The sequence below is a fragment of the Leptidea sinapis genome, chromosome 36 (genome assembly GCF_905404315.1).
Source record: "Leptidea sinapis chromosome 36, ilLepSina1.1, whole genome shotgun sequence".
In the NCBI taxonomy this organism is placed as follows: Eukaryota; Metazoa; Arthropoda; class Insecta; order Lepidoptera; family Pieridae; genus Leptidea; species Leptidea sinapis.
In genome coordinates this window covers 931,991-958,279 of record NC_066300.1, presented here as the reverse complement: position 1 = coordinate 958,279, position 26,289 = coordinate 931,991, and the positions used below count along the sequence as shown (strand labels likewise).

Genomic DNA, 26,289 nt, shown 5'->3' with positions numbered 1-26,289 from the left:
AGAAACGATGGTCCTGAAAACCATATCCGACTATCCATTAGCATATTTGGTAATATCCCTCTTGAAGCACAATCTGCTGGGTTTTCTTTTGTCGAAATATGAAACCATTGACACGGTTCTGTTAAAGACAAAATCTCTGATGTGCGATTGGCTACAAACGTTTTCCATTTACTTGGATTACTGTTTATCCAAGCTAACACCACTGTGGAATCGGTCCAAGCTCTAATATTATTTTTAGAAATATTTAATACGGTTGCTGCTTCTGAAAGAAGTTTCGATACAAGTAGCGCACCGCATAATTCTAAGCGTGGGATGCTAATTTGTTTAACGGGTGCAACTCTAGTTTTTGCAACTAGCAACGAGACGTGTACTTTGCCTTCTGGATCAATACTTCGGATGTAAACTACGGCCGCATAAGCAGTTTTGGACGCGTCACTAAAACCATGAAGCTCCAGCTTATCTTGCAATCTTGTACCAAGCCATCGAGGAATCTGCACCCTGGTTGGTAGTGACAACTGTTCACGATAAGTATCCCATTCCTTTACTAATTCTATATTGAGGTTGTCATCCCAACCTACTCCTGCCAGCCACAACTTTTGTATAAAAACCTTAGCCACAACCACACTAGGCGCTAACCAGCCTAATGGGTCGAACAAACGAGCTATCTTAGAAATAATTGTTCTTTTAGTTACAGGTGCAGACGAAGACTTCGAGAGATTCACCGAGTATTGGAAGCTGTCTTCGTTGCGATTCCAGGTAAGTCCTAAGATTTTTATTGTACTATCTTGCGTAATGGTTAAATCTTCTTTTTCATTTGTTATGTGCGTATCAAGTAGGGTTTGTTCTATGTTTTAATTTCTTTGAATTGATCTTATCCTTTCTAATATTTCCATATTATTACTGTTCCATTTTTGTAATGAAAATCCGCCCTTTCCTAATAATGTTTTTATTTCCGAGTAAATTCGAACACCCTCATCAACACTTTCTGACCCTGTCATTAAATCATCCATATTAAAACAATTTAAAATTTTATCTCAGGCGAGAGGATAATTTGCTCCCTCGTCATATGCAACTTGATGTAGCGTCCTAACTGCTTGGTGTGGCGCAGATGCTGTTCCAAAGGTAACAGTAATAAGTTCAAAATCTTGAATATTTTTATCAGGACTATCGCGCCAAAGGATCCGCTGAAACATTGCATCATCCTCTGATATAAGGACTTGACGGTACATCTTAATAATGTCCGCTACTAATCCAATAGGATGTAATCTCCATCTTAAAACAGTGTGTCTAAGATCTGCTTGCAACGTGGGTCCAATCATTAGAGTATCATTCAAAGATACTCCATTGCTATTTTTCTCAGATGCGTTGAACACCACACGCACCTTGGTCGTACTTTTATCGTCTCTTATGACAGCGTGATGAGGTAAATATACTGCTTCATTCCTTTTGTTGTCATTGTCTTTAACCTTTCTCATATGTCCTAACTGCAAGTATTCATTTATAACTTCGGTATATTTTTCTTTCAAATCCTTGTTCTTTTCTAATTTTCTCTCTAATGATTTAAATCTTTTTTCAGCTATTGCACGTGAATTTCCAGCTGTGCAAGGAGGATCTTCGTCACGAAACGGTAACTTTACTATATATCTGCCACAAGCATCCCTCGTTGTGGTTTTAGTATAAAACTCTTCACATTTCATTTCTTCTGGTGAGAGTAACTTCTTTGTACTATGTTGCTCTTCTATTTCCCAAAACCTTTTCAACATATCGTCGTCTTCATCTTGAATATGTAAATGCATTGCTCTTATATTGTTTGATCTGTCACTTTCAGAATCGACAACCCCTGATAGTACCCAACCGAAGGTAGTGTTCTGGGCGATTAGAGTTCCCGATGGATTTTTCAATATACCTTCCTGAATAATACTAGCGTAAGCGTCAGCACCCAATAGGACATTTATCTTATTGGGTGTGTTGAATTCAGGGTCTGCAAGACTACGACCGCTTAAACTTAACTTATTTGAACTAAGATCTTTCTCTGGTAAGCAAGCAGTAATACTTTTTAATACATAAGCATTCAGTCTTAGGATGTATTCTGAATTTAACCGTGATTTAATCGTTAAATGTACCATGTGTTTAATCATGGTTGACGTATGTCCTAGACCAGAGACAGAGCCCGTAATTGGGACCTTCTTCAGTCTTAAAAGTTGAACTGTGGCCTCTGTTATAAAACAGGCCTGTGACCCTTGGTCAAGTAAAGCGCGAACAGTTAGGTATTGGCCCATACTTGACTCAGCTTTTATTAGCGCTGTGGCTAATAAAACCTGTCTTGGTTTCGAAACCTTATCTGTAGAAAAGCATGAAACTATGGGATCAGTACTAATAGGCGAATTAGTACTATCGTTATCATGTTTCTTCATAGTGTTAGAATCTTTACGAACAGCCTCTCCTGAAGGATGTAGTAAAGAATGATGCCGCCTTTGACAAAGTCTACATGTAGTAGGCTTCTTGCATTCATACACTATATGATTGCTGCCCAGACAATTAAAGCATATTTTATTTTTTGCTACAAAATCGCGCCTTTTTTCGTAAGTTTGTTTAGCAAATCTTTTGCAAAAACAGAGCTTATGTGCTTCTGTGCAAAACTCGCAACTTACGTTTGGACTCGATGCTATCAACGCTCGTGGCTTGTGGGCTGCTATAATATTCGCCTGATACCCTAATGTTCTTTTTGGTTCTACACACTCTAACGCACGAAAGCGGTTCTCAATAAAACCTTTAAATTGTTCAAAAGATGGCAATTCACTCTGAGAATTATTATTTGTTATATTCAACTCCCATTGCTTTCGTGTTTCAGAATCTAACTTAAATGTAATTATATGTATGATAATAACGTCCCATGAACTAACATCAATATTCAAATTTTTCAGTGCATTTAAACAATCACATGTTGTGTCTAAAAGTTCTTTTAAAGATGCAGCGGATTCGACATTCATTCGTTTTATACCAAACAATCTCTGTAGAATACAATTACACAAATACCTTTTATTGCTGTATCTCTTAACTAATAGTTCCCAACACTGATCATAATTTGCTTCAGTGATTGGTTATCAATTGCTCTGCTTCACCAGTCAAGTGACTTTTTAAATAGTGCAATTTTTGCACATTGTCCAAGGTGTCATTTTTATGCACCAACGACTTAAAAAGATTAGAAAACGTTGTCATTCGGAATACTTTCCGGAAAAGGTAGGAAAGGAATACAAATTTTTGGTAACTTAACCAGTGAATTAGAAGTTGGCCTATTAGAACTAGATTCTTTTACTACATTAAATTTACAAAACGTAGACTTCAATAAACTTTTATAAGTGACATAAATATCCTCTGTAGTATCGTATTTTTCACGTACCTTTTTTTCTACAACATCAAATTCGAAACTTTCATATAATTTAGAACTAGTCTCCGAAAACCTTTCCCAATCTTTTTCAAGCAATTTTTGTTTTGTTTCAATATACTCTCTGGTTATTCTATCCTTTGGACTTTTTTTGAAATTAACTAACCCTTTGTTAATGACATTTTGCAAATTTTTTAATATATTTACGGAACCCTCCATTTTACTACTAAATAACTAATACGAATAAATATATTTAATAAAAAAACTTTAAATTTATAACCAACAGTAGTAGAGTATATTGTATAACTGCTCTTAATTAGGTATAACTATACTCTTTAAAAATCACACTCAACCTTTAACTCAGTTACAAAATCTTAACTTTATAAAATTAAGTTCAATATTTTATGATCAAAGTCACTAAAATACAAAGTCTTTTGTCGTATTAAACTTTAAAATTCTGCAAGTGTTTCTAAATAAAGTAGTACTAAAAATCAATTGTGCATACAAGGTTCTAAGTCTAACATGCACACAAGTTAATCACTTTAAATTCTATGTTGAACTTTTATTTTCAGAAATTTAATAAGTCCAAATATAATCTTATTTGTTATATCTTAAGAACAAAATATTCTTGAAAGGCACAAGTCTAAAGTTTCAAAGTAAGTGTTCATATAAATAAAGTTCAAAATTGCTTGATTAAAATATCACCCTAATGTTTCAATTAAATATTTGTTAAAGATTCATTGTACTCACGTTTCACAACACTCACTCACTATATCCAAGAATGATGAACTCCACCCTGCGATTATTACTCAACTGTCCTGGCTGCTTTGATCCGACCTAGGCCGCCTTTTGCGCCGCCCAGTTCGTACTTCTACTCCGCCCTAAGCTGCTGCTATCACCGCCCAAGTCACACTGCTTCGCCGCCCTAGGCTGCTGCTGTCACCGCCCAAGTTGCACTGCTTGTCCGCCCATGGCTACTACTCCGCCCTAGGCTGCTGCTCTCACCACCCAAGTTGCACTGGTTCTCCGCCAAAGGCTGCTCCTCTCGCTGCCCCGGTTGTACTGCTCCTCCGCCCTTGACTGGTTTACTTTTCCGCCCAATGGATAAACTGCTTGGCTGTTGTACTACTTCTTCACTTGCACTATGCACTGTGCGCGTACTTTCGACAGCGATCCACTGCCCCTTACTAGTACGATATACCGTCTGATCCGGCTCGAAGGACCAATGAACGAAAAGTGATCCTTTAGGGAACACTATAACTACCCCTCCCGATTCGCGGTAAAAGCACTGAGGGGTTTAGCTAATTAAACCAGACTTGTACTATCAAAAATTTTATTAGTAATTGAACTATAATTATTTTACATATTAGACATTTTGCGAAAATTATTAATAGTGCGTTTTAAGAACTAACAAATTTTACATACCGCCACCTATGATGAACTTATAGAACTAATCACAACGATCAAGCGATCTGTCGTGAACAGTAGTCTCTTTTGTATATTAGCCCCGTAATAGCATTTTTATTCGATTTTCGTTTTGTGTCAGATATTTTGAAACTAATAAATTGTGCTGTGTCATGGTCTGAGAGGTGTAAAGGTAGCAACTGCGCTTTTACTCTATTTATATTACTTAATATTTGATCTAAACAGGACTGAGCTCGTGTTGGACCATCTATGTGAAATGTAAGATTATACGTTTTTGCTAAATCTCTAAACTAATTCGAATGTTTACTTTGTTGCAATAGATCAATATTAAGTCACCTGTTACTATAATTTTTTTCTTATAATATTTTTCACAGATTTTATGTAACAATAAATTTAATTGGGTAAGGAAAAAGTTCACATCAGAGTCAGGAGTCCGATAAATACAAATAACTATAATATCGTATCCTACTACTTCTACTCCACAGCATTCAAACTTGTTTTCTAATGTGTAATCGGTGAGAGCTATGTTTTTAAACAATAAATCATTTTTAAGAAGTATACACACGCCCCCCCTTGGTTTATTTTTACTAAAACTCGATGCTAAATAATAGTTTTTTAAATTAAGGTAATGTTCCTGACCCTTAATTCAAAATGTTTCGGACAAACATATTACTTTGGGATAAATCTGCGCTTTACACAATTCTTCCAACGTTATTTCAAAAATTTCTATTTTACTTAATATACTTGCTATATTTTGATGAAATACGGAAAATGAATTTAGTTTTTTTTTCTTGTTAGGAACGAAAACAATTTAAATTCGGTCTTGTTTGTGTTTGCGGCGGAATTCGGTCTACAATACGGTCGTTGCTAGCGTTACTCAAATTACTCACGGGTAAACTACTCATGGAAATTGTGCTTTGTACATTTTGTTAACCCTGCTGCACCTATTAACATACTATACAAGCAGTAATTTATCACACAGTGTACTGTAATTACCTTTGTTATCTTTATATATATAATTCTTGTGTGCGTGTGTATGTCACTGAACTCCTCCTAGACGGCTGAACCGATTCTAATGAAACTTTCTGTGTGTATTCAGGTGGATTCGAGAATGGTTTAGATTCACAATTGAACTACCTCCTAAACGGTTGGACCGATTTTGATGATATTTTTGTGTGTTCCAGTGAATTTGAGATTGGTGTGTGTCTTCAGGTGGATTCGAAAATGGTTTAGATTCACAATTAAACTACCTCCTTTAGGAGGCATTGTGCCCGTTTACGGCTGGACTGATTTTGATGACTTTTTTGTTTGTTTCAGTGAATTTGAGATTGGTTTAGATTCTCAATTCCGCCCATATAATATAATTCTCCTGCTCATGTGTATGTTAGTGAACTGCTCCTAACGGCTGGACCGATTTTTCAAATTTAAAACATGTGTACAGGACAACGTCTGTTGGGTCCACTAGTATTTTATAAAGGTACAATTTTTAAAGCGAGAACACAAGTGGTTAATCTCTGTATTAAGATTATAATATAGATATTTATTATGCGATGCACCTACTACTATAACACTACAGGCACTCCGCGCACTTATTCTATTTATAGTAGTAGTATTAAATTCTGACAAAGTTTGTGTCGGACAGTGGTCATTTTCTCCAACGCAAATTATAACGATATCCGAGGAGTTTGTATTTAGCTTGTAGCAGTTTTAATACTTCATCACTCGGAGCATGAGGCTTGATATTAGCTGATATGGAATAATTGAGAGATGTAGACAACCTGTGTGTAAGCTGAGAGCCTATTCCAATACATCGCTGCGTTCCAAATATATGTATTTTCTTTTGATCCGTCACTGTATTGAATACTTTTGTTTGTGGGTAAGTTTTACATGTACGGGACTGAGAATTTATGTTTGACGTGTTTGGAACTGATTCATAGTATTCTGTAGTTATAGGGCTAATCGTGTCATTGTGGATATAATTGAGATAGTAGCAGGCTGATTATAATTATCTTTTTCTATTTTCATTTTAAGCTCTTTTATTTCTGTCAGTGCTAATTCGAGATTCGCTTTCATCTCATTTTCATTTCAAAAAATAGTTGTTTAAGTTCATTAAATTCACTTATTTGCACTGTTGAACAATCGATTAAACTGGTTGTAGGTTCAGATTCTAAAGATAAAATAGAATTGTCTAAATCTGGTAATATTTCATTGGATTACTGGTACTTTTCTTCTTATTGTTACGTTCTTATAGGGATTACTTGTTGGAGTTGATATTTCAAAACTTTTTGATTGACTGGCAGGTACGCTATTGAGTATATTATTATAATTTTCTATATTCGATGAGTTTGATTCTATGCATTTTTTACATTTCCAGTTTTGCTTATTCTCCAAGGTCATTAGATAGATAGGTACTACAGAGCTTGGTATAAAAATATCCATGCCCTGCAGTATCACATCGGCTACTGCAACGGCGCAGGCACTAGGATCATCCGGAGGGAAACAAACCTTGCCCCAAGGGAAGGGATGCAAAAAAGGAGCGCATCGGACGTTCCGAGAGGGGCGTCGACAGAGACCTGGTAAATATCGGGATGTGTAGTCAGCAGAAGATCCAATAAGGACGGCATGTGGCTGTCCACATCCGGGAGTCGCGTTGGCGACTCAACCAATTAGGACAGACCATACGCCAATGCAAAATTATGCACAGATCGCCCTGCGTAGTCTGTGGTACGTGATCCAAGCCATTCGGCATTGTGCCCGTTGAAATCACCCAAGACTACGATTTCTGCGGAGGGGATCTGTGCAAGCGCCTCATGGCCTCCGGTCCTCGACACTAACCTATGCGAAACATAGCGGCACTAGGCCGCTACTTTACGCCGGTATTCTGTGCGAGTGTGGTAGGTTACCCGGACGAGTCTGGCTGGGATTGTGCTGACGTCAAAAGACGGTAGCATGACTCTCCCACTTTCAATAAGCCCGTAGTCGCCTCTTACAACACCCTAGGGCCTGGGACTACCCTATTATTTTTACGCCCCGGGGAAGCACAGGGCCCGCCTTAAAATGAAACAACAATATCGAAGTTCCTGCTCGCGGTCCTTCAAATCAAATTTGAGCCTCTCGACCGTATCGACAAGATCAGTTACGTTGTTTGATGCATATTTGTTCTCCAGCACAGACACACACTTGCCTTATTTTCTATGCACTCCCCGCGTTTTGTAAGGCCGTCCACAGATGTTAACAACCTTTCCATTTGAACATTAAAGTTGACAAACTCCTGACGTATATCAGACATTTCTGTCCTAAAAAGGCGCAGTTCCCGAACTATTTCGTTTTCAGCACTTTTCGAATTACGAACTCGAAACGAGTTAATACAAATCCGTAAGCCTCTTTAATAGAAACCGGTTACTGCCTAGTTTTGCTGTGGCTGTTCAACGTGTAAAATAATAACACAAACAGTTTTAAATATTTAAACGAATAGTATTTTCACTGCTTCAAAAAGAAGTTACACTTACAACAAACACTCACTTCAAAAAAGTTTACGATATAACTAAATTCTTCTCTTTCGTAAATAACATTAAATGAAATCAGTGTACTGATAAATAAAGAAAATAAAACTCACGTCCGGCCACAAGGCGAATCTGTCGCGTGTCGTGTCATTTTCAGCACGGGTATTATTACTTACGCACGCACGTAGGTACGTAAGACGAAGCTGTCATGCACACTAAAGTAATTAATCTGGCCTGTTTTTATGGGTTGTGTAACAGCGAGAGGCTCTATCTCGACTATAAATTATCTAAAGCAATTAGTTTAAAAAAATCTAAGTAAGTACCTATTTTTGGAGAAGAAGAGAGCGACATTTAATATATTTTTACACTAAAACGTTGATTTCTGATTCTGAGGCAGCATTAAAAGGCGTTTACTTTAACCTTTCTCTCAGTGCTGCGATTCACTCCCATGAGGGTCTTACGGCCGTTCCCAATATACTATCAAGAGATAAATTACTACCTTCTACTGCCAGTAATTAGCTGTCCCATTATACCCGATAAGTCATTCTTATCGCCTTATATTGGGACACTTGAATTGCAATTTCCATACAAATTTCTATCGCTGGAAAGCTATACGTCCTCCCAGTGACAGACAGCGTGTACGGATAAGGTTAGTTTCCGTCGATAAGTTTATTGGGATAGAAAAGTCAACGATAGTTACGATTTTTATCTCAAGTAGGCCACAACCGGATATAGACAGAATATTGGGAACGGCCGTTAGCGTGACGAGTTTGATAACTTATAATCCAGTCCACTAGTCACGTATACCTCCATAAAATGAAGTAGAATGTTATGCTAAATTTCACTACGTTCATGAGACAATGTAACTGTTTTCGATATGACCTATTCATTGTGGTGTTGGTGTTTAAATAGGAAGGGATGTGGGCCGAATCGCCATTCATATTTTATTTTACTCACTGTATTGTACCCTCAGTAAAATTGTTTGGAACCTGGGGCCAAACACCATACACCCGTTTGGTGTGAGCCATCACAAATAAAATAACTTCGAAAATTATATCATTTATTATGCAAAATATAAAATTATGAATAGGTAACCTTATAAAATACTAATAACATTTTTATTCAATTATGTAAAACTTAGCAGCATGTTGGTTTTAAAAATAAGCCGGCTCTACACACCTCTCCTCGGATTGTGTGAACTATCTAACCAATGAAATACTTTATTCAAGACATAAAGCCGTGAAAATTTACTCACAGTTCGCGGCTATCCCGGGCTTTTACGTCGCGCATATGGAGCCGGCATAAGGAGCTACATTTGACCAACAAAAGCAAAGCCGTGAGATTAATATTAAACAAATTAAACTTATAAGGATACATAAAAGAAGCAAATATAATTTAAATATTAACAGTATGGAATAAAATAACAAAAAAAAAATCTCAAAATTAGATGATGTTTGCATACCCAGGGTACTTAAAATAATTATCCGTTTGACGGTACTTTCAAATTACAACTAGGTATAATATTAAGCAATAAGTATTCATTATATCGTTAAAGTATAAGGATTTATCACAATAGATTTCCTAAAACGGCTAGAACAGCTGTCCGATCTGGTGGAAATAATACAAAAAGATACCTCAGTTGATACACACTTATGGTGGAACAATTGTTAAAAAGTTATATTTCAAACGAAGTACTAAATCAAATCCTTCCTTCAAGTTATTAAAAAGCTTTTAACAAAAAAACGGACTGTCATAGGGACACGCTGATAGAAATGTAAAACACTAAAAAAACAATAGTTTACATATTATATTAAACTACTACTTTATAATTAATAATTAAATTATTTGATTGCTAACCAAAAGGAACGCTGCAAGCTCATAGCTTTAGCTAATATATTAATGTTAACCACGGACGAGTAAAAAATAAGGACTCCGTGTCACCTCTAACATAACTGTGAAGCATCAAAACAAGCCAGTTAACGTGTAAATCCACAGCCCCACGCACACACACTAAAGTAAGCCGATCAACCGCCATTATGACTTCCGCCATCGTCTGTGACGGATCAGTTTATGTCGCAATAAATTATTTTAAAATGCTGCCTGGAATTACCTTTCACATATAGAATTTAGTTTTTATCACACTATTTTATGGTCTTATCATAATCCAAAATAATTAGATTTTTGGGACACAAAACCTCCGCTACGCGTGAAAATAACATCCGGTGTGACCGGAAAATAAGCGGGGACTTTACCCGAAAAATAGGGTAATCCATTAAATGGTATTCTAAGTACATAAATCATTATGTGTTTTAAGATGCAATGATTTATGATAACAAGTCTGTCTTTACCAACATTTTTTTAAAGTAGTGTGGAACACTAATACGAGTATCGCTCTCATCATTGAACTAGTACATCCCAGTATCAGTTCTAAACATTAAATCGCATGCAATGCAGAGCTACTGGAATGGTGGGGGATCCGGTACTCTGTCAAAATTTCCATCACTTGTGTATTTAATTAACAACCAAATCATAATATAAAGCACATAGTTATTTGTTTTCTAAAAATTTACTTATTTGAAACCACGTCAGTGACAAACAAACGAATTTAAGAATGAATTTTGTATATGTAATGTATTTAAGAATTAAAATAAGAAATGTTACGTAAAATATGTACGTTATTTTTATATCAGTTAAAACAAAGATACTACAAACACGACATGGGCACAGAAATCAAACCCCCAATCCTTACTTTCAAGGTGTTATTTGTTGTTTTTTTATGTAATTTATTTATTTACTCATACTATGCCAGCGATATATCTTTTTATTTAAGAAAACAATCTAACAGAAATAAAAAAATCGGAGTTAAAAATAATGTGGCTATATATTACTATGACTAATAACGGGACATAATTTCTGTTATCTGGTATCCCCCGTAACTGCACACACACTAGCATAAAGGTTGATAACACGGCGCGGAGTCTTTATTCTTTTACACGTCCTTGATGTTAACTTGTTTATGACTCAACCTGGTGTCGGTTCACCGCGCCTAAAGAAGTTTCACTTCAAATATCACATGATAACTTCAAACACAAAAAAGTTGTCAATATAATATGTATAGAAATAGATATTCTGCGAGATAGCATAGGTTAGCCAATCTATTGTAACTGTAACTGATTTATCTACACCCATGCTTTAAATCCTCTATTAAAGATTCTGAAAGAGTTAGCTTCTTGCCAACATTAAAACACCCAATGTTCTAATAACCATTACATCATCCAAACGAGTGTTGTAATGTTGTACTGAATATCATAACAACACTCCTATTTTTTTTTCAATCCCTTCATGCTCAAAGAGTTTTTATCAGACAACCACATTCTTATTGCTCGATGCGTGGTCTCTGTATGAATTTCAAAAAAAAAGAACATTTTCGTTTACGCGCGTTCCACACTACCAGAACGCCGCGCGCCGTAAATAAAAGTAGGTTATTCGAATCCCCGCCATTTTTCTTCGATATTTTTATTGTTTTGTTTACAAAAAATGAGCGATTCATTTTAAACGCTGCAAAAGAACATAATATTCAAGTGAATTTTAATTATTGCACTATACAAAATGTAAATTACTACTAAAATAAATAATTCTTTCATTAATACTTAGTTTATTTGTATATAATCAGTAATGGATGATATTAGGTTACTACTAGCTAACAGTTTCAGTATCTTTTATAGAGGATTCATATTATGGGTGTAGATAAAGTCTTGTATGCAACTGTTGATAATTAGGTATTAAAACACTCATGTGATACTATTATCACACTCGGCTTGGCCTCGTGAGATAAATCCACACTCGTGTTTTAATACCCCTTATTACACAACAGTTGCATAAATAACTATTGATTGACAAGTAAAGAGACAGATACACTTGACATCAGCTCCTGAGTATTTTGAATATTATGCAACTAGCTAACACACACATTGACAAATCAAAATTGGCCACGCATTATCATGTAGTCTATACGCTAGTATAAGTCTATTGTCTCAATACTATTGTGAATATAAGTCACAACACACTATAATCTGTGTGTAATAATTATCAGCCAGTGACTTGTACATTGACTAGTCTTTACAATTATTTAGAATAGTCTTCAATTAATTACCGAACCAAAATGTACTTAGGACTAGTATAAATATTTTAATCCATATTACAAACATTGAATAACAATTCTTCTGTATTTTATTTCAATGGCACCATCATTTAAGTAAGTGTTCAAAAATGTAAAAAAATATTAAAATTGAAAAATATATAATTATATAATAAAGTACAAAATGTTGATAATCAGTCATTTTCCTTTATGTTTATTAGTGAAAAGAGTAAGTAAGTATAAGAATCTATAAATTTTAACTATTATATAGTTCAAATTCAATATTTTTAGTCAAAATAGATATCACTTATTGAAAGTCAAAAACTACTATTCATTCAAAAAAGTATGCCTCAGACCTGATAAGAACGGAAGCAACAAACACAGGGAGCTTCTTTTTTTTTTCATAAAAAATTGTTACATTATTATCGCACAAATGATTTATAATTTAAAGCCTCAGGGGGTCGCTTCAATCCCAATCTGTGATATCATTAAGTTTTTTAACAATTCCTTTGAATTTCGTAATACATTTGTTTTGAACATTGTCTGGGATCTTGTTGTAAAAGCACATACATTGCCCCACAAAAAACTTGCCGAGTAATAGGCATTATAAGTTTATGTCTGTTGCTGGTGTTAACATTATGGTTATGACAGTTTCTAGCAATTTCACTTATATAACGTTCATATAACTAATTCATCTACATAGAAAAATACTTCGTGGCACGTAAAGACCGGTGGTTCCTACAAAAATTCATGTATCAATCAATATAAATAGGTATTTTTTTGATAAAATCCATATATTACATTAATATGTGCGTGTTATAAGGACAAAAGTGAGGGGTTTACTGTACATTAACGGTTGAAAAGCGGAATCTATTTGTGACTTTTACCAGTGTTTTAGAGAGACTTGGTCCATGGGGTTTCAAAGTTATTCTCCAAAATATTTAACCCGTTTACAACAAATACATTCTCTATAGAGTAACTATATTTGTGCTTTTTAAAATACATGTATACAATCTATCTTATGGACCTAATAACATTAATATACTGGCATTATAAAAACATGCATAAAATCCAATGAGAATAAGTAACCTAGTAAAATATTAAAATACGCATAAATGGCACCTGACTTCAAAGCACTATAGCTAAGAATAAATAGTTTAAAAATGTTATAAACGATAAACATCTGTAATATACTGTAATAAAAACATGATAATACTATTTATTGTGTATTTGACATTTAACAATGTCAAAAATTTATTAATTGAGACTTTTTTTAAATTGTATATTCCCCTGTTTTAATTTGTATTAAATAACGAATATTTTAATAATACATTTACGTAATAAATTCCACATACTATGAAAATATACTCAATATTTTTATAGTAAGTACTGTTTTGTAAACAACTTGATTGTTCTTTATTTTATTGTGACACTCTTCGATATCATTCGAGAATAATCCTTTCGGGTATAAAAATATTTTATAAATAGTAGCGAACTTGAATTATTGAGTCAGATACAACTACGTAATCAATAAGTGTATAACGAGTTATTGTTATCTGGTAGGTAAGAAGTATATTTACTGACTGCTATGGCATGTAATAAAATATTTGCGGAATCAGACTTTTCGTAACTGGTTAAAAGGTATATAGTTTTTTGGATTTAATTGTCTCTGTAATTTTTTTTTCGATTAGGTTTGGATACAGTTATTTCTTACACAATAATAATAGTTTATTATAAACTTATCTAAAAAGTAAAAAGCTACATAGAAATATTCACGTAATCTCTCTTGCATAGTAATTACGCAGCGGTAAGTTATCGCACACAAATAGTAGTAAATAATTCGGTTACTGATTTTATCTACTTATCAGGTGAATCTGGCGGGGCGCTAGCTGACTGGTACGGGTTGGGTGCTGCCGGCTGAAACATTCAAAGTAAAAATTTACCACTCGTGACGAACTCGGTTCCTAATTTAGTTTATTTAATTAAAGGAGTGGCTATGCCGACTTGAAAAATGATTAAAAGCCATCAAAAGTAATATTATGAAGCTTCAAGAAGATTAAATTGGCGATCCCAGATTTATAATATTCTCCATTTCTCTATCCATCTACGGATCGTTTTGGTTATTTATCATTTTTTCAATACATCTATGTGATGACGTGTATTTTGAATGGTAAGTACATGTTACTTTGTGTTGTACAGTACTTATATATTTTATAAAGTTACCATTAACTCCAATGTAACATAAGGCACCCAGATGGTGCACAGGCATGAATTTGAGGCAGTAAACATGTTGGTGGAAAGTATTTTTGTTATAAGTATATGCAGTTTGAATACTTACAGATACTGGCCCTTGAGAAGCCAAAGGTGATATAAATCCAATTGTTCCTGCTTTTAATCCTGTGCCCATGTTGGGACTGGCTTGCGGTGGATAGGGAGAAGCTGGATTATTGGGGAATGAACTTGGTGTATTTGTAGTCGGGTAAGGAGGATGTTCCGGAGTAGAACTAACTGGATAGGGACTTGTGTGTTGCATATTACTGGGATAAGGGGAACTTTGAACAGGATAGGGGGGGTGAACTGGAGTTGTAGGTGCAAAAGGAGTGTTTGATAAAAATGGAGACCGCTCAGTTGGATATGGAGTTACATTAGGATATGGAGGATTCATGCTAGGATTGGATGTGTTATTGATGGATGACATTGCCCCTGGAGAAGACAGAATGGGCCCAGGATAAGAAGAGTTAATTCCAGTATTTTGTTGATTAGTGGGGTAAGGCGAATTAGGCACAGTCCCAGGATATGTTTGAGAAGTTGGGTATGAATTTCCCACAGGATATTGTGGGTTTGCTCCAGGATATTGTGGATTACCTCCAGGTATTGGATTATTGGGGATAGGATAGGGTGTTGAGCTAGGGTAAGATGGTAGGCCCTGAGTAACATTGGTAACTGTTATCATAGGCATCTGATCCTGTTGAGGATTGGGAACATTGTCCTGGTATCCTACCAGTGGGACAGTACCGATCACCAATCGTCTAGAACCTTCTGTGTCACTGTGACATCCACCAGGGCACACTTTGACCTGCCCACAAACAAAATGATATTCTTAAAGACTATTTAGGTATGGTACATAACTATTGGGTATGTATTCAAAGATATCAGGACGAAATTTTAACATAAATTGCTATTTAAGTTAAATCAGTTATGTTGTTTTCACATAAAATTATTTAAACATGGCTAAGACATGCTTTTTTAGACAGTATACACGACCTGTCTTTGACGTCTAAAATGGAGTTTAATTTTTTTATTACAAAACAGTGTTTAGCTTGTGTTTAACTAAAATGTCGTTAGCCACAACATAAACTGAAGTGTACAGGAACACAACTTTTGTCAGATGTCACTTATGTGTCATCATATAATCTAAATCTTCCAGATGAATATGATCTATCTGTTAGACACACCGTAGAATAGCTTTGACTTTAAATATAATAAATGTCTAGAGATTGTTGAACACTAAACAACAGAAAGACACAGATAATATTGTAATAGAACCTTTTTAGGTAATATTATCAATTTATTTTGGAACAAAAAAAAATCGATTCACACAATGTCAAATAATTGGGCTAACAATCTTTTTCACTCCTTTTGTAAATATTTTAAACAAAATAATATTAAGTTATAACTAACACAATAAATGTTTTATATAAGTAATATTATCAGTGTTTGTCCATTATAATCCAACAGCATGTATATTTGTTTCAGGTATAATAAGAAAATAAATCTGTTTTTAATCTGTGCACCGTTCATTACCATAATCACGTGTAAATTCGTTAACACTGATCAAATGACACACTCTGAGCTTGGTGGTCTACTGAAACGTGACATTGGCGAGTTGTGGTGCCCTTTCCACAGAAGCCACTAAAAAGAATAGAATAGAATAGAATCTAAGTTTGATCAGAACTTTGAGATTTCAAGAATTTTGAGTGACACTGCATCATAGTTATTTCATGTCTACTTATCATTAAAAAATCTCATCATATGATTCATATAATTAGTAAACATTCTTAAGACATCAAAATTTTAGCTTAAGCAAAAGGAGACTTACTTTCGAAACAGTAAGAATATTAACAGGTTCCTATATCACAATGCTCTTAAATGTATATGTATTATGTAATCTACAAGTTCATCGGTCCCTTGATTCCTTCTCCCCGTAACCATATCCCAGGATTCACTTTAGAAACAAAATTTCTTGGTTTGAAATGAGATTTAACAATAATCCTACTAATATTATAAATGTGAAAGTTTGTATGTCTGGATGTATGTTTGAACTTCTTTAACGCAAAATCTACTGAATAGATTTTGATGAAACTTTACAATAATATAGCTTACACACCAGAATAACAAATCAATAAAAAAAATCAATACAATCGAAAAAGATCAATACAATTTATATGGCAAAACAATGTTTGCCGGGTCAGCTAGTATTAGATAATTGTTTAGATATTATTATAGTCAAAATGGCGATTTTAAAATGCTTAGAAATATAACCTGAGTATGTAACTTTTTACTTGCATTTCAATGATTTTAGATTTCAACATAATGGAATCTAATTATTTGTTGTTATAGTGATACAAACTTTGTTTATGAGATACAGCACACTGACAGACAGATCAGCAGTAGTCTTAGTAAAATATTAAATAATTAAAGTACAGATCTCATAAATAAATAATATATTGAAATACATTACTCACAACAAATTCATAGTCCACATCAATGTAACGGCAGGCAGACACATTCAATATATCCACATCTGGTACAGCCATCTCCACATTCCAGTTTCTGCTTGTGTTTTCTGGCACCGGGCCCTTTTTTATCTCAGCTATGACATCCTCCGTATGCTTTTCGTCTGGATTAGTGGTGGCACGGAATGTTATATGCTAAAAAATTAAACATTTTTTTTTTTTATTTATTTGCATAATATAACTATAATTTTTTTAGGATGCAGCAGATTTATCATCAGGTGACAGCTTTGTGTTATAACAATGACAAACCATTTGCCATAATAGTCTGTATTCCTGCCTATTAAGGGTTATAGATTGAATCTCTGCTAGAGAAAAAGATACTTTGATATCACAAGTTTCTTGACACTGTTTTATGTAAAATATTAAACAATAATGCCAACAGGTTTAAATAAAATATATAGTTATAATGTAGTATTAGAAATTGAACACTGCTTGATTAATACAATTAGGTTTATGAATTGTATTTTTACTATTTAAGTGAGATTTTGAGAAATACTTTTTCAAACCATATCTCAATATCACCATTAAAAAATGTAAAACTGTCCACCATGTAAAAGAGTAGAAAGGACTGTCATTGGTTACTTAACAGCCATATTTAAAAAAAATTACAATTTCACAATACCAGCAAAATGGTTTTTAAACAATGTTTAATATTGTAACATAAGGTTGAGTTTTATTTAAGTAGCATTAATGTTACTCAAGAACTGCTGCCGACAAACCACATTATGTATGTGTATTATGTTTGGCAGATTTCTTTTCATGAAATTTGTTATGGTAGCCATAACATATTAAGTCATTTATAATCTTGAATTAATAATTTAAAAAAAAAATGACAAGAATTACAATTAATCTTTGTAGACATACATTTAAAATGGACAATTATATTGTTGTCAATATAAGTATTGGCATTACATATGTTTCAATTCCATAAACTTACCTTTTTAATAATCAGCTTAATATTATCAATCTCTACAGAGCCAGAGTTCTGACTAGCTACCTCTACAGGTATGATCTGCCCAGGGCAGTAGCCTGACACTGGTAGCTTCACCACAGTTTCTGCTGATCCCGAAGACATGCAACAACAACAGTATGAGTCTTGAAACTCAAATTGCATTGGCTCCTGAAAGTTATGTTTTGGTCCAATGATTAGTTTGTGATTGATTTATTTTATTTTCAACTAACTGACCCGGCAAACATTGTTTTGCCATATAAATTATTTTTAGAGTTACCATTTCTTGGACATTGCAACATTATTATTTTTTTTTTCTAAAATAAACGTAGCGTAAGTTACTCCTTATTACATCAGCTACCTGCCAATAAAAGTCCCATCAAAATCGGTCCAGCCATTTCAGACATAAGCCGGAACAAACAGACAGACAAAAATTGTAAAAAAAAATGTTATTTTGGTGTATGTACGGTATATATATTCATATACATGTTGTAAAAAACGGTTATTTACATATTACAAACAGACACTCCAATTTTATTTATATGTATAGACATATACCCTTTATAAATGGTTGCATTGACATTATTAGTAATAAACTTCGAAGAGAAAGCTTACTTTTTGCAATATAGGAAAATGGTCAAATCTATCAAGTCATTATCATATCATAATATTATCATTATCTATCGACTTTGAGTGATTTTCAGTTTAAAATCTTTTGATTTATCCAGTATTTGTTCTATTCTGCTACATCATGTGCCAGCAGATTTTTACGAGGTAATGACTCATCCACCAACAGACATATTAAGCTAGGAGTCTTTAACCAAACACTAGACATAATAAATTTGATTGTCCTGATATGCCATAGTATGGAAAATAGGGTTAATAATAACCAAGTAACCTGTTAAATTTTAGGAAATCTTTAATCTTTTGTATCACTTGCTACAGACCCTAAAATATATATGAAAGTCACCATAGGGACAAAAAAATAAACTCTATTAACAATAGTTTAATGAAAATTATAATTCCATTTGTTCAATAAACGGACTAACTTCTATTGATATCAACAACAAGGAAAGGTTCTGTCAATGACATCATGTAACTTACTTTGCAATAAGGTTCAATATTCAAATCAATAGGCACAACCACCCTTATTGTCTCAGTTAACTCCTGATCAAGCTTAAAGGCACGGTCAACCACCACCTGTAATGAATATCTAATGTGTCCATAGGAGCCTTCAAAAGAAGATGGTATATTATGTGGCAGCATAAATTGAAATGAATAGTCATGATTGCCTGCTCCTATTTCATGTTCACCTGCAATTTAATTTTAAAAAATTAATTCCTATCCTAATTGTCCTCTATACAACATAGAACAATTATGTCATCTAGGTAGACAAAAATTTTGTTTATTCATATAAATGTTTATAAAATGAAAACAACTGGTCCAAACTATGTAAAATTTATGGGACCAAATGGCATCTATATTGCATCAAACAAAAGAAGAATAACATAAATCGGATCATAAATCTCAGAGTAATAGGTGTACATACATAAAAAAAAATACTGTTCGAATTGATAACATCCTCCTTTTTGAAGTTGGTTAAAAAGCAATATCAAAGATTATGCTAAGCTTACACTCAGCTAAGTTTTATGTAAGTAAAGTCTGAGCAGAGTCTAAGCACGCTCTTTAAATCTCTGCCTTATATTTCCATGTACCTAATACATCTATAATAATAATAATAAGTTTTTATTAAAGGCAAAATTACCCAGTAAACAAATAAATCTATGAAAATCCACTACAAAAACTCCACAACACTTAAATTATTTATCAACATTAACTTTAATCTGTTATGAATTCTTGAGATAAGCTCAGTGCTACTATTATAATATTATTATTTTTTTTATCTTAATATACCTATCATATAACTAAACCCGAAAACACTTAAAATTATACCATACAATACTATACCCAGCCAGTCCCCTATTACAATATGTAAAGAATAACAAAAGAACACACCAGATTCACCACCTACAAGATAGACTTTTTGATTAATGTACTCCTCGTGAGACTCATGTGTTACATGATATGTCTCTGAATGTCCATCCCTACCCTTCCGAGTGTGAGATGTTGTCCAATGAACTTTACACTTGCCCTTTATCTTGGCATAAATACCTGAAACATTGTTTTTTAAAAATATTAATATCTTCCACACTTTTCTCAGATAAAAAGTTTAAAATCCTATTTTAGAGAATCAAGTTTATTTTTCTCTAGGGAGTTAGTTAGTTACCTATGTAATTGGTTTTTAATACTAAAAAGATATGCCTCAAATATTCAATCAATTAGTATTCAGCCTATTGTGAATTATTAGACATAAGATCACAGATTTTTCTCAAAGTGAAACTTTATGAACCTAACATAAAAATGTATTATTTTATCAGGTAAGTTGAGATAAACAAATACAATTTTTTCTGCATTAGTTGATATCAATATCTGCTCATTTTCATAAAGTATATCCACTTCTGAAAACTTTCTGCTATTGTTGTGCCAATCTGTCAGTTTTGAATACTGTTTAAACTGTTGAAAACCTTGTGAGAGTCCTCATCAGTCACCCCAATGGGGATTTGAAGCCCAAAATATACTATAGTAGTTAGCCAATTTCTTACATCAAAAGTTAGTGCATCATACCAGGTGGAAGAAATCTAGTAAATACTCATTATTATCAATAGATAGGTAGTTATAATTAACTAACCAAGGACCACATCTTGTAGTGTCTTAAAACTAAGTAGTCACTGGCCACTGCAATTATTCTCGTCAATGAATAATTAATTTTATCATAACTTTACAGGTAATTTGAAACAATATAGGTCAAGGGGTAGGTCATAGGGTCAAGGAAATGAAGTTCGTCTGGCACCTGTACCAAATTTATTCATCATATAAATTGTAAGTTAAGTGCTTATACACACCTCGAAATTTCTTTACTTTATCTTGTTGAAAAACTAATCTAGCTTGTACTGTTTGACCGGGGAAATATGTTCCATTGGTACTATTTAAAATAATTTGTCCATCATTAAAACCCATACTGATTAGTCAGTTAAATTGAATCAGCGTCCTTTAGTCGCCAGCTTGTCCTCCTAATATTATTACGGATTAAAGGTTATTCGTATTGAATTGAAACTTTGAAAGTATTTAAAAATAGAAAGTAGTGACTAAGTACTCACTACAGTAAAACTGCTAAATATAGTTTAGGCAAAGAGAATTTAACCCAGGGGTGGGACAAACGCCTTAAAGTGACGTTTTTAGAAGACTGTAGTGCCGTCTGCCGCAAAGAGTATAATAATATATAGGGAAAAGAGAGCCCTCTCTACGCATTAAGAGCTGTCTTTTTGAAAACTAGCGCCATCTGAATATTGGCCCCGAAAATAACTATATATTAGCTCGAAATTATGAAATTCATTTTCAATGTTGTGACGCAATTAAATAACTAACTCTACTTTAAATGTAGGTATTGCAATTTTTTGCATGTTGAAATTGCGCGTAGAGTTAGTTATTTAATTTTGCCACAACATAGAACATAAAGGATAGGATTTAGTAGTGTTGGTATGAGTAATTGAAGTTATTGGGTGAGAGAAATAAAAAGCAATGTTTGCATATTACTTTTTATTTTTAAAATGTTTATGTTTATCATAATATTGTTGGGCAGCTGTCTTTGTTTCGTCTTCACCCACATAATATGTTAATTTTCCGGACAAAATTCGATTGATCGATCTGCACCACCTTTTAACCTTGCTTTGAAAAATTGTCCTTTTTTTCGCAAGCGTGATATTTCTGCTTGAAGATGCTTAATCTTTGTGCACTGTGGAGCCAATAGATCTGTGAAAGAATGTTTAATTTACAAATTGTATAGTATAATATATGTATTATATGGTATTAAATAAATGGACAATATGAAAAGGGATTCAGTCTTAAAGTATATATATATAAAAAAGGATTGCTGTTCGTTAGTCTTGCTAAAACTTGAGAATGGCTGGATCGATTTGGCTAATTTCGGTCTTGAATTTTTTGTGGAAGTCCAGTAAAGGTTTTGATAAGAAGAAGAATTTAATATGTACAGCACGACGTCTGTCGGGTCAGCTAGTAATGAATAAAAATATATTCAAAATTTCATTCCCACACGGACATTAGCTGTTCTCAATCAGGTACCAATGCAACCTTCATCAAAAAAGACATTTGGCTCAAAAGACATGGGATTAAAAGCAGAACAAAATCAAATTGTCAATGCCCATTTCTAGGCTAAATTTTGACAGATTTTTATCAGCAATTGAGTTTGCCTTTATATTCTTTCTGAATATTTTATTCGAAATGGGATATAATATCACTTACAGAAAGTCAATACTACATATTGGAAAAAGTATACCTCAGACCTGAGAAGTAAGGGCATAAGATACTCAGCGGGCTTCATTTTTTGCATAAAAATATGGTTACAATGTTAAATCATACAATAAAATTTATTATTTAATACCCTGAGGGTGGCCGCTCCATGCCATTTCTGTGGTATCATTAAGAATGTCACTTATGTTATAGTAACCTTTACGACATTGTAAATAAGTTTTAAAAATTATTTACCTGAACAGTCTTGCTGTATTATTGTAGGCAGTAAATGTTGTGTGGATGACGCTTGTCCTAAGACTACTTGACTCTGTAGTTGTCCTGAAAAATAATGTGAATATGTAAAGATTTTGTTTCATTATTAAATGATTATCATTGATAATGAACCAGTTTCAGCTAGAAATGCAACCATTGAATTTTGTAATCACAACTGTGTAAGAAAATCAGGTGTTTCCAGAATGATACAATATACCTTCAAAAAAACCATCAACTCAACAAAGATTCTTAGTGGTGTGACTAAATCTGACAGAATAAGGAATAGAATCGAATATTAACTCAATATGTGTTAAATTAGGGGACTTACCAGGCAGATGAAGCAACGGAACTGCCTATGTGCTTAGCCGTTGATTACGATTGCTGTGTCTGTCAGAAAAGTGTATATCACAAATTCTCAAAATCAAAATCAGATGTTTAAGGGTTTCCACCAACAAGAATGACCCAAGTTTTAAACTGCTCAGGAAATTTGACAGCATCTGGGAAACGATGCATTGGAATCTCTGAAAATAATAAATAACATTATTAAATAAATTGAGTGACTATTAAAGCCATCAGATAAATTGTGATAACCTAGTGTTATGACCATTGGGCTAGTATTAGATTTTTTCTTTTCTTTCTTGATAAAAATGGTGTCAGAAGCCAGCACAGCTGTCAATTATTATTAAACCATATAAGTTAGGGAAAGTCTGAAGTCTGACATAAGGGGATTGGAGTTTAATCTTTGGGGCAAGATACAGAAAACCGGTATATAATAGTTTTAACCATGATTGCAAATTCAATCTACGGAGCGGTAGTAGAACAAACCTTATATGATACTTTATTTATCGCAAGATTAGTCAATAAACTATACTGTTAAGATTTAAGAAAATATTTTACTTACCACGGAGCGCACAACCGAAAGCACAACGTCTCGGCACTACACCAAAGTTCATAAATTCCACAAACAAAAGTGTCCCTATCACAAAAAGTAGAAATTCACAGAATAAGGAGATTTTTGGAGTGAATTCGCAACAGCAAAGCCGGAGGAAAACAAGGCTCGACTCGACGCACTTACACTTTGATTTCAATACAAAAATATGCACAATGGAAAACACGAGAGTAGCCGCCATTTTATGACCAGTGGGCAGGTTTCAAAGCGAGTGACAGCTGACAAAGCTTTAATTTTGGGGCCAACTATCAGATGGCACTACAGTTTTCTGAAAACGTCTCTATAAGGCGACTGTCCCACCCCTGGTCTACCGTCTGTTAGTTGGCCCGAAAATGAAAGATTTGTCAGCTGTCACTCTCTTTGAAACCTTTCAACTTTTCTTTAGTTGTGTCACTGCCCACTGGTCATAAAATGGCGGCTACTTCTAGCGTTTGCGCATGTATGTAGCTCTCGTGTTCCATTTTGCATATTTATACCATTAAATCTATCCTCTATGTTCTATGTTGTGACACAATTTAATAACTAACTCTACGCGCAATTTCAACATTTATTATAACTAAAATTGCAATACCTACATTTAAAAGTAGAGTTAGTTATTTAATTGCGTCACAACATTAAAAATGAATTTTATAATTTCAAGCTTATATATAGTTATTTTCGGGGCCAATCTCCAGATGGCGCTAGTTTTCAAATAGACAGCTCATAGTGCGTAGAGAGACCTCTCTTTTCCCTATATATTATTGTACTCTTTGATTTAAACACTACGTTCAAGAGACGGGAGTGCCATACAAAATAATGAGAAATGTCGCTTGTATTGTGATGTACTAAATTTTGATACCAACATAATCAACTAATGACGTAATATCAGAGCTGCCAATATAGGTAATAAATATAGGGTTGGAACCAACCATAATTTTTATCGTTATTTAACTAATAATATATACAGGTTGGTCGAGAAGTTGACGTCCAAAACTAAAATTTGAAAGCCTCATGGTGATGAGTATCCGTATCACCCCTATGTATGTTCTATGATTTTGCGTAGTTTAGGAGATAATAATTTTTTCCCCTTTTATCATTTTTTCTATGGCACTCCCGTCTCTTGAACGTAGTGTTTAATTTCTCTTTGCCGTTGTAACTGTACCTACAACCAATAATATTATCAATTAATACAAATGTCTAATATCTAACTTGTAACGTAATACCTACCAACTCGGGTGGTCTCTTGTCATTTAACAACTGGGCAACAGCTGGTATTCATAGGAGCAGACAACGGTTATATGAACTATATAGTGAGAGATCATCATGTAATCATGATGTATCTTTCCTTGTATATGTGAAAAAATATTCAAAATTATTTAAGAAAGTATGTACTATTGCTAAGTCAATGCATATTAGAGAAATAATTAAAAATGCTTCAAATAAAATAAAAATGACTTGGAAAGTTAAAATTAAATTAACTGGGAATCTGGAAGAGCGAAAGACTGCAAGTTTGAATATAATCTAATAATAAACAATACAAAAATCCACTCTGAGCAGGAAGTAGCTTCTGCTTTTGAGAATTTTTTTTCTGACATTCCAGTTTCCATCTCAAGCACCCTTGTCTCCTCCATCAGTGTTGCCGAGTCACTTCTTTTGGAAAATGTTAAGGAATGTAAACAAAATTTCAAATTCAGTGTTGTTAGCCCAGCAGAAATAATTAAAACTTTCAGATCCTTAGAAATGAAAAAAACTGCTGATATATGGGGCATATCTGTAAAAATAATAAGTTCTGTTATTGACGTCATAGCACCATATCTAGCACTAGTTTTTAATAGCTGTATTGAACATGGCGTGTAGGAAACACTTTCTGGAGTATAGTAAAATTACACCAATATTTATATCGGGACTCACTTCTGACCCGAATAACTATCGCCCTGTTTCGGTGTTGCCAACCTTAATAAAATTTTTGAAAAAAATATTTTAAGCCAAATGCTTACTCACTTTAACACTTATAAGTTACTTCATATAAAGCAATTTGGCTTTACTAGGGGATGCTCGATTACGGATGCAGGTGTTGAACTCATCAGGAATATTTTTGAGGCCTGGGAGGAACCACAGAATGCACTTGGTATCTTCTGTGATTTATCTAAGGCTTTTGATTGTGTTCAGCATTCAACGCTGGTCAGGAAGCTATGCCACTATGGTATAAGAGGATCTGCACTCGATCTTCTGATCTCATATTTAAATAATAGGATTCGGAGGGTCGAGGTGAATGGCAGGAGATCTCCTGGGACTCCTCTCGGTATGGGGGTACCACAAGGGTCTATTCTTGGACCCTTCCTCTTCCTAATTTATATAAATAATCTACCTAACCTTGTAGAAAAAAAAACACAAGGTGGTATTGTTTGCGGATGACACTTCACTTATATTCAAAGTGAAGCGAAGCCAGGTTTTGTATGACGAAGTAAACAATGCTCTATCTGACATCGTGTACTGGTTTAGCGCCAATAACTTATTGTTAAAT

General features: G+C 33.9%; 1 protein-coding gene and 1 long non-coding RNA gene across 5 annotated transcripts in view; both read right to left on the bottom strand.

The window, feature by feature from the left end:
* LOC126975527 (uncharacterized) overlaps nucleotides 1-26,289 on the bottom strand; it is a 169,522-nt gene that overhangs the window by 126,233 nt on the left and 17,000 nt on the right. The gene's annotated exons all lie outside the window — the stretch shown is intronic.
* LOC126975501 (arrestin domain-containing protein 17-like) lies at nucleotides 9,361-21,514 on the bottom strand. Of its 3 annotated transcripts, XM_050823429.1 has the most exons (8): nucleotides 21,415-21,514; nucleotides 21,160-21,327; nucleotides 20,213-20,368; nucleotides 19,301-19,509; nucleotides 18,185-18,367; nucleotides 17,197-17,382; nucleotides 14,790-15,527; nucleotides 9,361-14,368 (listed from the first exon to the last, which is right to left on the bottom strand). In XM_050823429.1, the coding sequence occupies exons 2-8, from the start codon at nucleotides 21,272-21,274 to the stop codon at nucleotides 14,309-14,311; spliced, it is 1,647 nt and encodes a 548-aa protein (XP_050679386.1). In that variant the 5' UTR covers nucleotides 21,275-21,327; nucleotides 21,415-21,514; the 3' UTR covers nucleotides 9,361-14,308. The 3 variants fall into 3 exon arrangements, with proteins under 3 accessions (XP_050679386.1, XP_050679385.1, XP_050679387.1); XM_050823428.1 differs by lacking the exon at nucleotides 21,415-21,514 and having other exon boundaries at nucleotides 21,160-21,408; XM_050823430.1 differs by lacking the exons at nucleotides 20,213-20,368; nucleotides 21,415-21,514 and having other exon boundaries at nucleotides 21,160-21,408.

Coding starts and splice junctions, on each gene's coding strand:
- LOC126975501 (XM_050823429.1), bottom strand. CDS start 21,274: ATGGGTTTTAATGATGGACAAATTATTTTAAATAGTACCAATGGAACA. Junction 20,369..21,159: donor TAAAGTAAAGAAATTTCGAG/GTGTGTATAAGC, acceptor ACAATGTTTCAG/GTATTTATGCCAAGATAAAG. Junction 18,368..19,300: donor ATATTGAACCTTATTGCAAA/GTAAGTTACATG, acceptor CATAACTTTCAG/GAGCCAATGCAATTTGAGTT.